Source organism: Schistocerca gregaria, chromosome 1 (assembly GCF_023897955.1).
Source record: "Schistocerca gregaria isolate iqSchGreg1 chromosome 1, iqSchGreg1.2, whole genome shotgun sequence".
NCBI classification, from domain to species: domain Eukaryota; kingdom Metazoa; phylum Arthropoda; class Insecta; order Orthoptera; family Acrididae; genus Schistocerca; species Schistocerca gregaria.
In genome coordinates this window covers 651,788,946-651,805,495 of record NC_064920.1, presented here as the reverse complement: position 1 = coordinate 651,805,495, position 16,550 = coordinate 651,788,946, and the positions used below count along the sequence as shown (strand labels likewise).

At 38.1% G+C, this 16,550-nt stretch overlaps 1 protein-coding gene across 1 annotated transcript in view; it reads right to left on the bottom strand.

The window, feature by feature from the left end:
• Positions 1 to 15,758, bottom strand: part of LOC126300409 (facilitated trehalose transporter Tret1-like) — a 34,327-nt gene extending 18,569 nt beyond the window's left edge. Inside the window, exons 1-2 of the mRNA XM_049991679.1 lie at positions 15,586 to 15,758; positions 307 to 1,337 (exon numbers count right to left, since the gene is read on the bottom strand). Of these exons, the coding sequence (XP_049847636.1) occupies positions 307 to 1,337; positions 15,586 to 15,631 (1,077 nt within the window). The 5' untranslated portion in view covers positions 15,632 to 15,758. The remainder of the gene's footprint in view (positions 1 to 306; positions 1,338 to 15,585) is intronic.
• Positions 15,759 to 16,550: the final 792 nt, after the last annotated feature.

Here is a 16,550-nt window from a genome sequence, read left to right as displayed (position 1 = left end):
TCCCTATCCCGCCCTTTCAATCCGGGTCCGTACTTCGTCACTAATGACGTCGTTATCAAGATGGCCTAATTTTCCTTCTTACCTTTCTTCTACCACTCCTCCTTTCCTTTCTACTTGTACAGAGAAAGCAAATCTGTTCACGAAATAGATTACCTGCTATTGAAAGCATCACATCGCAGAATTGGTAATAGTTATTCCATAAATCCAGATGTTTTCGTATTTGTGTCATAATGCTTTGGTGAAAGTGTAGTACAACCAACAACTAAGTTTCAAAAAAGACATAAATATTTATAAAAACAGTCTTACGTTGAATCCGATGACGGTTGTGAGCGGCACCCAGTCGAAAGCAGAGGGGACCTGACCCTGGGTCTCGTCCACGTAGAAGTAGGCGCCCATGACGGTCAGGCAGAGACAGCATCCGGTAAGGCCCAGAATCCCGAGCGGCCGCCGGCCAACTCTTTCAACAACGAAGGACGACGCAACACTCGATACAAGCGAAACGGCCGTTACGATGATGGAAGACACATCTGCGTCGAAACCGCTTCCACTCTTCTCGAATATGTACGTCGTGTAGGTACCAAACGCTATTGCACCAGTGGACAAATGGAGCAAGACGAACCCGGACATTATTAGAAGAGTCCTGCGGTGCACTGGTACCAAGAAAAGGTCTTTCAGCCTCCCTTTGGTCTCTTGCTTCTGTCGGATTGCTCTGTACATTGAGTCAAGCTCCGAGCGCAGTTCCTCTGGTGTCAACTCGCCCTTGTACCGTACTAGGCTCTTCACAGCTTCAGATTCTCTGTTACGAAGAAGGAAGAAGTACGGCGACTCCGGCATCCACACGAATGTGACAACGAAGATAATGGGGACAGCAGTGCACATGAAGGAAACGGTCGAAACGGACAAATAGGGCGCTACGCAGTACATGAAAAGGCTTCCGCAGTTCATCAGCACAGTGTGAATCATCATGAGCGTGCCTCGTAATTCGGTGTCAGCGATTTCGCACAGAAACATAGTGGAAGGGCTGCTCATTAGACCGCCAGATAAGCTTCCTATCGTCATGGCAACCATCAGAATTTCGTAAGAGTTTGCGAAAGCGACCATTGGCCACCAGACGAGGAGTGGCGCAGCTGCGGAGAGAATCAGCTTCTTCCTGCCGATGATGTCCACAGCGTAGCCAGCGGTGAACGTCGCTACCAGCCCCGTCAGCGAGTTGATGGAAGCCAGCCACGAGGCCTGGTCTGCGGTGATCGGGACCGGAGAGTCCTCTGATTGCAGAATGGGGAGAGTCGTAGCCGACCAAGCCGCGAATGAGCCATATGCAGTGTATATCAGCGACCCTGTGGATTAAGACATTAAACACCATTGCAGCCATGAACCTTTCAAAGTCAGTCATTAGTAAGTACTAGGGAGCCCCTGCGAAATTTCTCACTTTTGTACTTAACAATATTGACATACCAGTATTGCTTGTAGTTTCTAACTTCTGACAGTAATATTTACATTTACTTGTTGTTGAAGAGAAGTTTAATAGGAAATAAGCATATAAAATACAAAGAAGTTAATGTATGCGAAATGGGTAGGTTAGAACATAGTGTTCGCTTCTTACTTGGCATATCACTGAAGCCACAATAACCCTTAACTGTGTTTCGAGATTTTAATTGCACTTCGTATTTTATGTGAACATGTTAGGCTGTAATAGAAATAGGTAAATCACAAATAAAATCGACAGTTACAAATGTGTCGGTCGTTTCGAAAAGTGTATTCGTTTATAAAAGTGAACTTGTAAGATGGGCAGAAATAATGGACGACAGGTATGGTGACAGTTATTATCTATGACAATACTGTCTACAAATTATTCAGTTAATAAGTACTTTAAAACAAATAGAATGGTATTTGTAAGAAGATAGTATGAAAAGGATAGTCTCTTATTCGTGACTATTAAGTTAGCTCCTTAAAAGACTGGAATGAAGCTAGGCATCCACGATGCTCTTGTTACTGTAATACATAAGTCTCTTCCATGTTAAAGTTTTAGAGTGAAATCGGTACGCAGTGTCAGATTCCAGTAAAAAAATCCATCTAACCATACCTCATTCATCCCTTTACCATTAGTATATGTTGAGAAAAAGGGATGTTGACTTGAGAAATGAACAGGCTGAGTCAAAAAAGACTTTAAAACTTTGGTATGATTTAGAAATTTATTGATATAAATTACAAAATCGGTAGATGTGACATTTTGTAGCAAACAACCTCAAGTGTCACAAAAGTGTCAAGTGTCATTTTGATTCTATGTGACTTCCATTTGTGTTGCGGCAAACATCCCAGCGGTAATCAAGTTCTTCCCACAGTTGTTGCAAACAAATCTGGCGTAACTTGCGCAACGGCATCTTAGATTCGATGTTTCAGGTCTGCTAAATTGTTTGGTAGGGGAGGAACATATACACGCTCCTTAATGAAACCCCAGAGAAAGAAATCCGACGTTGCCAAGTCTGGGGTGCCAGCTGGCCATACGATTTGCACTTCACGACCAATCCACCGATCTGGGAAGTTATTAACCGAGGAAAGCCCGAACTTTCGTGAGGAAATGAGGTGGTGCACCGTCTTGCTTGTGGTAAACTATCCCATTTCTGTCATCTTCATCGATCTGTTGGTTAAAAAGTTTAGAAGCATACCCAGATACACAATACTAGAGACAGTTTTCTCCACGACGATGAAAGAGTCATACACCTCCTATTTCTTAAGGGCATGAAACACATTACCACGGGGGCTGTCACGAACGTGTTCTGGGGTTGCTTGTGGATTTTCGCTGCCCCATATTCAGCGATGTCTTGTCGTCTTCTAACTGATGCAACATTTCCGCACAGATTTACCCATGAGGAACCTTATCTGTAACACTAATGTGCTGTGCCATTTCGAATCTATGCGGTTTCAAGTGTAAACTTCTGTGCACTACTTGCCTAATACTCTTTGTGTAATGCCCGTCTCGCGAGGTGCACGTCGCATTGGTTTTTGTGGACTGTTGGCAAAGTTCTCCCTAACTCGTTCGACATAATCATCAAAACGTGGGCAACGTGGTGATTTATCATGTCGCAGTGAACAAACTGTCTCAACAAAGTTCTTGTGCCAAGAGTAAATTTTAGGCTTGCTTGGAGGTTATTTAGGGTATTCGGTGCGAAATGTACGCCGAACAGTTATTGCAGAATTCGTTTCGTGAAATTAAAACACACAGCGAGTACGATCCACTTCAGTGAAAGTATCCATTTTAACTGTCCACTACGCTAGCGCTCCTACTGACGGAATGGGGTACTGATGCACTACATCAATCAAACTTAGGTTGTTCGCTACGAAATGATACACCCATCGATTCTGTAAGTTATCTCAGTAAATATCTACATCATTCCAAAGTTGTAAAACCATTTTGACTCACCCTATACGTCTAACTAAAACAAGTACGTACTCAAACATTTTTCAGTTTTCCTAAGTCATGTATTTGTTTAAATTGTTTCTTCTGTAACCATTTTCGTCAGCAAAATTCACCGCTATCTTCACGTAATAGAGTGCCTTGAAAGTGACAGTGTCATTACTGAAAATTCCCATACTATCGATGAATCAAGCTTGCAAGCACTGGAGAACGATTGTTATTGAATACACTCAAACATGTCAAATCAATTCAATTTCAATGCTAAGCTAGACTTTACACCTCCATCATTGGGTGGATTTATTACGATCACAACGTGTAGGAGCTTTGCCAGTACGATTCTTTTTCCAGTAATGTGTACATCACGTACAATTCCTGTAAGGTGGACTAAGTATAAATGGCGTTTTAGGATGTAATAAATGTAAAGAACACCAAAATAATAATTCTGTCAACATCAGAAAATTTTTATTATATTTTTAATAGTTCTTGTAATAATATCTCTAGAGAGTGAACGACAGAATAGCACAGCAAAAACAACTTATAAAATCCCACTGAAAGACATGCTGTATATTAATTACGCCAAGTACCGTAACATAGCATAATTGAATGTTGCCTAATCTATGAAATAGAGAATGGTGGTATGGCAATCATACTCACTCCAACACACACGCGAGCATGGACCCATCACACTGAAGGGTGAAATAAATGCTCGCTTTTTCTCTAACACAACATACTAGCAAGTAATAGAAGCAAGTGAATTGATAGATCCAGTCTTTCTAAATATCTGACCGATATTGTACCATACTGTCAGTATCACCAAATGTAAGTTTCGCTTAAAGAATGTAACCTCGGACAGAATCCAGTACATTGTACTGGGCAACAAGTGTGCAACAGAAAGTAATGTAATTTTGGGATTAGCTAAGGGAAATACAACAGGACGCGTTATGTCCTCAGTATACACAAACTATTTTTAATATTGTGATAGTGGCACTGTCAGATTGCTTACTAAAGATTGTGTTGTATGACTCATGCCCCATATATCAGCAGGAAGGGAATTTGGATGATAGTGCAATCTTTAAGGAAGTGCACTGCAAATCATTGGAAGTTCCCTATATTAACTAGTATAAGGGCTCCAGTTTTTATAGGGTAAATTCAGAGTGCAGTCCATTGCTATCAGCGTGGATACTTTCCTTGGTAAACATAGTAGTAAGAGCATTGAAGATTTATTTGCATTAATATCATTAACAGAAGGAGACATTATATTTTTATAACCTGAATGATTTTCTCTGTAGATATAGTTTTGTTACAATGTACGTTATCAAATACGAGATCTGAATTCCTATTGCAATTTGAACGAAATTTTATCGAATACCATTTGTTCATATACAATAGTTCCATATTTATACATCAGAGAAAGTAAGAGGTAAAGTATTTACCGTTACAAACTTAACAATTGCTCCTTCGTTTCCATTGCGTCTCGTTTTCAAGTTTAGTTTAAAGTTCATAAATTCTTTAACACAAGTGTATTTTAATACATATACTGTCATGGGCATTAAGTGCGGCTGCTGTTGTGGATTAGTAAGTGAGGACTGCAGATTCTAGTTTCACATGAGAGAATGCGATGGGGTAGAGGAGGGATGGTGAGACTCTTCAATGGACATGTACGATTAGCGGGACAAACAGAAAAATCACTGAAATGGAAATTAGTGAGGTAGCCATATTTAAATTAGAGGACTTAAAGAAGGGAAAATGAACTGCAGCGTGGGAATAGATAACAGGAAACGACTGAAGAAAAATAAATTTATAGAGCTCGTTCAATGTGAAGGGAAAATCAACTACAGTACGGGAATAGGTAACAGGAAACGACTGAAGAAAGATAAATTTATAGATCTCGTTCAATGTTAGGCAGAATAATAAAAGTGACTTGTTACGTGAGCTAGGAGATAAAGACCCTCATCCAGCAACAGATGCATACAGGAAGCAGCCGACTGCGAGAAAGGAGATTTCGACTTGATCGAAAAGAAACGAGTCACGAAGACAAAAGTCGTGTTACAGTTGTGCCAGTTGTTATGGTGTACAGATAAAGTAACCAATCTCTAAATATTGTATATACCTACAATAATTAGCATTAATTATGCTACTAAATACTAATATATTTTGATGTATTATGGTCATCGATGTTTAAGTAGCACATAAAGATTTCACGTACTTCTTACACACGTTTACATCTCTATCGTTGTATAAAATAAAATTGTAGTACTATAATTCACAAAACCCCATGTATTTATCTTTTCTGCCTGTATGTAATGCCCTACATTTAATGTCAAACGCTTTTCACAATAACATAACAGTAATTTACGATTTCTTTCCCAAAAAAATTCCGTATCTTTGTATCCTTGCATTGCGCCATCTTTGACACTCATATACTTTGTAGTCTGTGTATTTGTTTGCGTTTGTTGCAAATCAAAACATGTGGTGCACACTGAAAATTCCATTTGTGACCGAACGAAAGTAGTTCACAATGCAGTGTAACGCTTGTGCCTATGAAAATAAAAACATTCTTGAGAATGTATATCATAGCAAGAAAATTGCAAAAACAAATGCGCCAGATGGACGTTTCACGTAAATTGTATTCTAGCGCAAATATGTAGCGCAACCAATTTGGTTATTCATTTGTAATTGTTAATTATTGCTTATCCTAGGGCAACTCACAGGAAACCAATGTATATTGATATAACAGTCTGTCCAGAAATAATGTGAGATACAGTATAAGGCGTGACCTGGACACGTTAGGACCGGTAACTGTGCACACAAACGTGAGCCTTATGTAGTCTCTTCGGCGGCATGATCAACCCTGCCTTTACAAAGCTGTAAATCGAGTAACTGAGAACTGAGAGGGTTACTGTGGGCTTCAGAGACAGCTCAAAGTAGAGGTGTCCCACTTGACGTTATTGATAGATGAAAATACTCGAGGATTACGAAGATAAAAGAAAGGTTAAGAGATATTTTAGCCGACAGAATAAGGGGGCACAATGACACATGAGAAAATTCTTGTATGTGTTGCTGTGGAAGGGGCGCATTAGCTGGGATACTGAAACATTAGAGGCTGGAGAAACAAAGCTAATAATCTTATTATCTATGTAAATGAACAGAGAAGAGGAAATTTAATCGAAGAACCTCGCCTCTCTTACACATTTCATAGCTGTTTTTCTCTTTTTTTAGTCCTACAGAGTTTGGACCTTCCTGGAGGTGCATGAATAGCAACATCTGTGACCTTTATTCCTTATGATGAGGGCATATCGTTTAAGATTAGAAGAATTTAAAGAAATTTTAGCGCTAAGAGTGTGTTCCGCGTACCTTCAAAGATGAGGGCACTACTCGGCTCTGTGAAAGATGATATGAGGCTTAGGAAACCTGGCATAAATAAAATTCCGTGTCAGTTGGGTAAAGACTTATATCGGCTGTTCTAGTAGCACAGTTCAGGCCAGGTGCGTGCCACGTGGCCGTTATATAAGGCTACAACAGCAAGAAAAATTGGCGTTAGCAGAAGATTGCTTAAACGATGGACATCGAATGAAATTCGACGAGACTGCGACAGTTGACAACACTTCCGGTTTTGGAACAGTTTTTATAAAGAGGCACTTGAAATTTGATTAATAGAGACAATAGTTTTCCGCTTGGCAGGACGTGGAAGCCATACCCCACATCAAAACAGAACGTTCTTACGTGCGGCCCGCACTAGTGTTTGAAAATAGTCTCTAGTTACGATATATTTTTGCCGCTGATGTTCTACTAAGGGCGGCGCTACCAAATTAGTGCTGGAGGCCAGAAACAGTGATGGGCGGTGCATGGGCTTGGTCGTCTATACAGAACAACGATTTGGGGCCGTGCATCACTTTTCAGCGGGACTCAGGAGCTGCAGCACTGCAATGAGGATGGCGGACAGTTACATTAACGAAATATTGAATCACGTTGATTTTAGGATCCTGCAGCAAGCCAGAGCGTAGCTTGGGTCAAAATACGGGCTTCATCTCTTCACAATCGGAACACAGAAAAAAAGATATCGAAATTTCATCCAAAACCAGCTGCTCAGATTAGTAGTTCGGATGTTTAATCATCATGGCGTAGCCGGCCGCGGTGGTCTCGCGGTTGAGGCGCTCAGTCCGAAACCGCGCGACTGTTACGGTCGCAGGTTCGAATCCTGCCTCGGACATGGATGTGTGTGATGTCCTTAGGTTCGTTAGCTTTAAGTAGTTCTAAGTTCTAGGGGACTGATGACCACAGATGTTAAGTCTCATAGTGCTCAGAGCCATTTGAACCATTTTTTCATCATGGCGTAGTACACTAAAGAACCAACAGATGGTCCTGTTAGTTTAGTAGTAAACCAGAGAACCAACAAATGTCATTTTAATGTTTTTTAACTCAGTTACAGATGTATTTTTTCATAACTTTAAGTCACTGACAGAATTAAACGCCGCAATCTTGTCTTAACAAATCCAAACTAACAGCGAATTTACTTGGTTACGATACAGGATTTACTGATTTCACTTTCTGTACTAAATACTTGACAACATTGCTTTGCTTCTTTTGATTGACTTTATTTGTATTCTTTGCTAGCAAAAACGAATTTATGACGTTGATGTTTTATTAAGTTTGTTTTGTGATTTGGGCACCTACTCATTACATTTTTATTTAGTTTTGTTTACCATTAAAAATGCCTAGAGAACGGTCGAGTCTTCCTGAATACACCAGAATATCTAAAAGACTGAGGGCTATGCAATCTGAAGAAACCAATGAAGATCGATCGTGAGGTGACACCAGCTGCAGTCTTTAACTCGCTCTTTGGTAGCTTGTTCCGAAAGCGAGGTGCGATATGATTTAGATTGAGAGAGTCATGTTTTATCACGATCGTGAGAGTCCTTCACTCACAGATGCTTAAAGTTACTTTCTCTGCAACATAAGATCATAGAAGCGGAGATTTTAGGGTAGTCGTGCAGGCGAGAGAGTTAATATACCTTGACTCCGGCGTATTCCTAACAATTTACCATTTCACTTAAGCGTACAATTCCCGGTGGGCGAGGACCTTAGTGTAGATTGATTTTCACACAGGTTGGTCTATATGGCTCTTTCCCACGCTCTTAGTTTGTGTACGGAATCATACCACTTCAAATATTGATACATATACGCTTTAGAAGTAAAAAATGAAATTCATGTGTACGAAGTCTCGGGCGCAGTTATAAATAACTACCCAGGCAATGCAAGGTTACTCAGCTAATACCAAATATGTCAGCAATTGAAGAGACAATGGATAACAAAAAGCATTGAACTACTGTGTAATAGAAAGTAAGAATTATACGTGATGGTCAGGTCAAAAACAAGTGTGCAGCTACTTTCATGTTGTATAAGGTATTGTTGTTTACTGGGAAGAGTTATAAGACAATCAGAATGCTTGTATCTAATGCCAGAAATTAGTAATACTGAAAATAAAACGAAGACTATGCGAAGTGTAGTAGGAAGGGAAACAGGAAAGTTTATTACGGAACAATATGACCTTATAATTAAAGACGTTAACTGAAAGTTCCAGGACTTCAAACATATAGCAAACCTGATTAACAGTCACTTTATAAATGTAACTGAGGAGCTCTGTACGGTCAGTTCTAAAGAAAAAGCTTGCAATACCACAAATATTCATCATTCAACTGAAGAGCATTTCGACTTCTTTCAGTGAAACCAGGAAAATAATTAAATCACTTGAAAGTAAAAATTCTCTTGGGGTTAACAGCATTTCAATAAAAGTAGCTACTTTAATCAGCATAATATTAAATGCAGTACCTCCATAAAGTATCTTTTCAGACAGACTAAAGTCTGACATTATTACATTCTTCTTTAAAATGTGAATGACTATTGGTGGTTTCGTTACTAGCTTCCTTGTCAAAAGTTTTTTTAAAAAACTAACGTATTTAAGACTGGTTGAGCGTGTCTAAGATGCTGAGTCAGTAGCAATTTGGATTCCAGATGGTTTCTCCACTGTACATTCACTCTACCTCTACACATACCGTGTCTTAAAATATCTGTATGACAAGATTTCCCCTACTGGAATATCTTATGATCTGTCTAATGCATTTGACTGAACACATCACAATACTATTTCACAAAGACTTAACGTTTATGTTTCAATAAAGGCATTACGCTAATTCTGACGTCTATTACATTTTATTCCCCAATAGGTTTCAGTAGAAGAACGTGCTCGTGATAGTGAAAATGTTATTACATAGCCACCATTCATCTTACCAAAATGCAGTACAAGACACAAAATTAAATTCAAACAGTACAGGAGGAGTACAGGCAGCTCATTGTCTTCATTCAAACCAACCAGCACCTACTTCTTCTCTTGCTGTACTGTTTGAACTAAATTATGCATCTTGAACTGTATTTTTCCAATATGTATGACATATTGCAAAATTAACATGGTCTTGAGCTGAAACAGGTTGCTAAATAAAATATAATACACGTCAGCATTAGTGTCATGGATTTCTTAAAATATACACATGCTGATATCAGCCTGGAAAACATGTTTAACGTTTATGCCTGTAAGAGTATAATGAATAAGGGTCCACTTCATATTTAAATGGTAAGACATAAAGGCTCACTCAGACAGTATATGCAGTTCTCATGATAAACCTTCTTCTGAGTGTGAAGAAATTACTACTGGTGTTCCACGGGTTTCAGGATGTGCCCCTCATGTTCTTGGGTATCTATGAAAAACATTCAATCTTACAAATAAGAAGCAGAATTCGTCCTCTTTGCTGATGATGCAAGCATCGTAATAAAGTCTGAATGAGCTGCAAAAACGTAAGGTGTAAAAATGAAGTATTAAAAATTATCAGTGATTGGTTCTTGTTAAGTTTTCTGTCACTCAGAGAAATTACTGTTCATTCAAGTCCTGTACAAGGCATCATATGTTATTATCAATGACAGTGGAAAATAAGTATGTAAAACTATGTATCAATGATGTGAAAAAGTAAGCATCTAAATGTGGTTGCTTGAAATTGGTGTTTTTGCACATTGATCAGAACTTTAACTGAAAATCACATATTATGGACCTTCTGAACTTCTTTAGGTGAGGTATATTTGGTCTATGTGTAATTCCTGATTGTAGTGATGAAACATCAGTCAATTATCTCAGTTTATTCCATTCTTTGATGTCATATACTAACAATTTTATGGAACAGTTCTACATATATGGATAAGAAGTTATTGCACAATACATATTGCACAAATAATACCTCTATCCATCTTCAAATTTCACGTAGACAAGTGTTTAAAAAATTAGGCGTATTAATAACAGCGACACCACACATTTACTGTTTTATAATATTTCTTGTGAAGCATCAATTATTATTTGAAAATAACAGAAAACTCATAAATATAACATTTGGTAAAAGAAAGTCTTCAAGTTGACAACTTTCAGAAAAAGCAGTAAAGTATGCATCTATAAGAAATTTTACTATCTCAGTTGTGCATTAGTGATGCTGGCAGGTAGTAAAATTATTAAAAACAGAAATAACTTCTACTTCACAGCTCTATTACTCTATTGAAGAATATCTGAGTAGACAGTCTGTATCTGATGGAGTACATTTGTCAGATTTTGTTGTAAGTTAAAATCGAAGCAAATAATCCATTTATGTAAATGGCCATCATGTAGCCATATATTAGAAAATGCATCTTATTTGTGAACTTAATGACACGTTTTACATCATGGTGAGCTGCCACGAATATGATCCATGGAATACTCATTAAAGAAAGACTAACTGGTCCATACCATCACAAGAACAAAATATGAACGAAGGTTTTGGAGCCTAAAACATATGAAGATAAGCAGATGAATTTAGAACTTGTTGCACCAAATTACTAGACAATTAACAAATAAAGTCCATAAACGGCTGCTTCGTTTAGACGAACTGCAGCCTTAAAACTTGCAGATATAGGAAGTGTATGAAGACAAGATGGTTGATGTGATACTACAAGACTAATTTGAGAAACCACTGAAAGATTTAAGTGTGGTAAGACATTTGGAATAGATTTCATCATCGCAGTATTATTATTATCGTTTGGAGAACCAGCATTGGCACAACTTTTACACCTTAAATTCAGGATGTATGGAACAGGAGAAATACACTTAGACTATGCATAAGAGAATACAATCTGGATAGCAAAGAAGACAAGTGCTGAGAACAGTGTGCATCACCAAATCAACTGTTTAGTAGATCACGTTTGTAAAATACTAATTTTAATAATCTATCGAAGAACCGAGAAGGTGGTTGGTCCTAATTTTGTATTCCTGAGAAATATTGGTTGAAATGGCTCTGAGCACTATGGGCCTTAACATCTATGGTCATTAGTCCCCTAGAACTAAGAACTACTTAAACCTAACTAACCTAAGGACATCACACAACACCCAGTCATCACAAGTCAGAGAAAATCCCTGACCCCCGCCGGGAATCGAACCCGGGAACCCGGGCGTGGGAAGCGAGAACGCTATCGCACGACCACGAGCTGTGGAAGGAGAAATATGATTAGCTGTGCGACAATATTGCCTCTACAACTCATCTTCACTATAGACTGAGAAAAGACAAATCTGTTATTATAGTATTTACAGATTTTGAAAAAGGTATTGGCAGTGTTGACTACACGGTACACTTTTAAATTGTGGCATTATCAGAGATGAAACAGAGAAAGCCAGACGATATCTACAACTTGTGCAAAGACAACATTACAGTAACAACAGTAGAAGGACATCAAACTGAGGCAGTTGCTGGGAAGAGAAGGAGACAGAGCTCTTACTCATCCCTATCTCATTCATTCCGTATATAGAACAAGCAGTAAAAAATCTGGAGAAGGAGCTAAAGTTTAAGGATAAGAAATAAATACTTTGAGGCTTGCTGATGACACTGTAATTGCGAGAGAGCCAAAGGTTGTTGGAGGATCTGCGGAAGGAAATGATTAGTGTCTTGGAAAGAGGATGAAAGGTGAACGTTAGTAAAAGAAAAACAAAAGTACTGGAATGCAGTCCAATTAGTTTGGGAAATGAGGATCTGCGGAAGGAAATGATTAGTGTCTTGGAAAGAGGATGAAAGGTGAACGTTAGTAAAAGAAAAACAAAAGTACTGGAATGCAGTCCAATTAGATTGGGAAATGAGATACTAAAAGCTGTAGACCGGTGTTTCTATTGGTCAATGAAATAACTGAAAAGGACAGAACTAAAGAGGATGTAAAATGTAGGCAGCAAAAAGAACTTCCCTGCAAATTAGAAATATGTCATCATCTAATATAAGTGCTAGTAAATCTTTCGTGAAGATATTTGTTGCGAGTGTAGTTTTATATGAGAATGAACGTGGATGACAAACTGCACAAGTTACTAGAGACTGGAAACAATTGAACTCGTATTAAAGAGAAAAGCTGAAGATTAGATGGGTACATCTGGGTAATTTACGAAGCGGTAATTGAATGGAACTTGGGATTAGAAAGTTATGGCACAACCTGAGTATAAGAAAGGATCAGTTAATAGTACACATCCTGAGGCATTAAGAAATAATGGATGGAACTGTAGTGTGATGTGTGTGAGTGACTGCGTAATTTTGAGCAGGGAGGGTGGCGGAAGGGGAAGGGATGTAAAGTTATACAGGAGACCAAACCTGGACTATGGAAAGCAGGTTCACGTGAGTGTAGATTGAAGTATCTGTGTAGAAATGAAGAGACTTTTACTAAATTAAATAGCTGCAACAAACCAGTCTTGGGGCTGAAGACCATAAAAATAAAACAACAAAAACAACTTGAGTCGTTCACCGCTTTATATGACTGACCTCGTCTTATACAATCTGCAAAAAGAATTGTAAAAACAAATAGTGCTTGTGTTGATAAATTTTTTATATTTGCACCGTCGTGACGTTGCCACAGCTTAAACTCTCTAAGACAATAGCCCTCAACTGCTGATGTTTAATATCAGGGTGTAAGAATTAAATCAAAACATTGTAAAACTAAAACAAAAACGAAGAGAAGGAATTTGAAGTATTTACGAAATACAGACTGGTACAATGTCCAAAACGCACTTCACTGCAAAGAAATTATAATTTATTGTGCATGCTTCAAAAATTGTTGCCCTAAAAACTAAGTTGTTTAAATAAATTAAGTGCTCATGTACCCTGTGTGACTAGTCGAATCAAAACATCATAGAAAAGTTTGAGAAGACATCACTTAGCATCAAGGAACACAAATGATAACAGGGTTAAAACACGTGAGATGTTGCATTGTAAACATCAAGCCAAATGTATATAGTGTCAAGAAAAAACCCTCCAGCAAAAAGATTAAAACAGCATGCACTACAGTAAATAAGGAAATAGGAAAAACAAATCGGAAAAATGAAGTGATTTCTAAAAGATAAATTATAATCACATCAAATATTGACCCAAAATATCAAAAAATTTCAATATTTTTTCTCAGTAACAGATAATTTAGTCTGAACTCATTTTGGTATTTATGATTGTGCGCTCTAAATCTTTCCAACAAAAATGAGTAGTGTTCCTATAAATTACTTCCAAACACAGTCTAATCCATATGGTGTTCAGAAAAATAAGTCGTGTTGACATTTCATCTGCTAAAGCTCGAAGAATTGGAAGACCATTAGCAACACCTTAATGCAGTTGGACCGAAAATTAGAAATTTATATTTACGGAATAGTTTTGACTTAGTAATTTTGGGTCCAAATCTCTAACTAGCAACACTAGTTGAGGTTTTCTGTGACAATAAATTAAGACAGCAGTAGATCTCCTTCCCAATCCTGTGGACTTTATGGTTGAGTGCTTCACCCATAATACTATAGACGTCGACAAAATTGTTCCAGAAGTCCTTTCATCCTTGATTTCACTCATCTTCATCAACTAATATATGATGATCACTGCAATGCCAAAGAGCAGCAGTATAAACATGACATTAAATTACGTTGTTACATCAGTTTTTCTTTATGGCGTAAAACTGCTTTTTATGAAGGTGTAATGAATTCGTAGTTCCGTATACGAACAACAGTAAATTGTAGAAGGGAATGACGAGAGTGAAAATTTCTGCCGAATTTCCCGCTTTACGCTAGCTGTCGTCATAACCACTTTGACTATCCATGCTCGACTCACGGAGGTATCCAAACTTCCAAACGTAGTCGCTCCTGCGTCACAGCCCTCACCCCTACACAATTTATTTAATTCTCGTGCAGGGGAGGATATTTTAGCTGAAAGTCGCTGCCTGATATTGGCTGATAAATACGATATTGCAGTGCCTGTGTTGTTAGGAAGAACGATACTATGCTTCTTCTGCTATGCATGGGTATACGAAAGAAATTTTCATCGTTGTTCTTAACAACACAGGCACTGAAATAACTTATTTTTTATTAACGTTTGGAAACTCGAAATCTATCAAATGTTTCCTACATCTTGAGAAACATCATGTAGAAGCCATGTTGACTACAATGAATAAATTGAGGCTCTGATCTTAAGTTCACCAGCAGGAACGTACTAAATAACAAATGTTGAGGTGGTACTAACGATAGTAAAGACTTTAATCGTATTATCCCTATTAATAACAAAGATTGGGCACTCGAAGATAATGAATTCTAGAAGTTCTAATCAACAAAGACGATAGTGACTTGCAAACTGTAGCTAATTACAACCACAAAACCGTACAGAACATGTTGTACTTTAAAAGAGCAAAAATTTTTGTGTACTGTCAAATGCTTTGATAATTTAGTTTAAATGACTTTCGGTGAAATGCTAGAGCCAGGTTTTGCAATCATATTCATCGGAACTAAATTAATTGGTACTATATTCAGTTTTTCTAACTGAACTCGAATGAGTAATTAACTGTAATTTTCTGAAATACGTAGTACTGGAGAAGGAGAGTTTATTTAACGCACTTTATGTGCATCATGTAGGAATAAAAAAGTCTTGTAATTTTAGATTATCCTGTTGTACTGAATAATACCTTCATCTCGCTATCTTTATCAACACGTTGCACCATTTCTTAAGGTCTTCTATAATGGTAGCCCGAGCAAAAAATATCACCAACTCTGATCCCAATTTTGAGATAAATTTTTATCATCTCCAAAAGAAAATGCGGACCCCATTTACCTGTAACTGCAGCTATGTACTGTAATCGTCGGCTGTGCTTCTGCATCTTGCTTGCTATTAAACGGCAAGAAATGATACAATTGCTGGAAGAGCTCGTGTCCGTCTGTAGAAATGAAGTAAATAATGCTTGATCATTTGTGCAATCGAGCTCCTGATAGCGAACTACAGATAAAATGAAGAAGTTAGTTACAACATGGTGGGTTCTTATTTTCTTCTGCTTATCAGATATGTGAATATTAACAAATGGCACTACTGTATTTTATCTCTCCTTAAGAATACCCAGTGGCGGATGCTTGGGTGTAATTAGTCTTTGAACAAGAGGTCTTGCAACTGTTCATGGCAGATAACTTATCGTCAGACATTTCCTCTGAGTTCAAGAGCACTTTTTAGCAATACATGTTGATCTTATACATCTTAGACAAGAACAATAAGTAATTAAGGCAAAAAAATGTAACATCCTCAATTCCATCTGATGCCACAAAATATTAAATTACTAAGACATTCGTGACCCTACGCTACTTTGCACAAAGTTTCCAAGTCAGTACTATCTGATTTTTGACTGCAATGTCTGTATAGTATAGAAGGATGCCAGCCATGATCGCTGTTGTAATTAAGTAAGTAGCAGATTTTCTCGGTACGCGGGCAACAGCATGAGCGTTTTGATATATTCCAAAACGTCGCGCATAAAAACGTGACTCTTCCGAGGCTCATGCTTCGGGTTCTATTGTTGATGGACAAGTACAGTCAAATGTTTTCAGTACCCCTTGGTCTAGAGGACAATTTGTATATTGAAAAGAAGCATCATCTTAGGGGCACTATCCTATAGTACGAATAGTACACTCTTCATCCTGTTTAGGAGAATGGAGCAAATCAGTTGGTTCTTCTTGCATTTGATGTGTCTACGGTGGGCCTTAAGGGGCGTTTGGAGGCGGCATTAGTTTGTGAGTGCTTGCTTAGAAAACCCA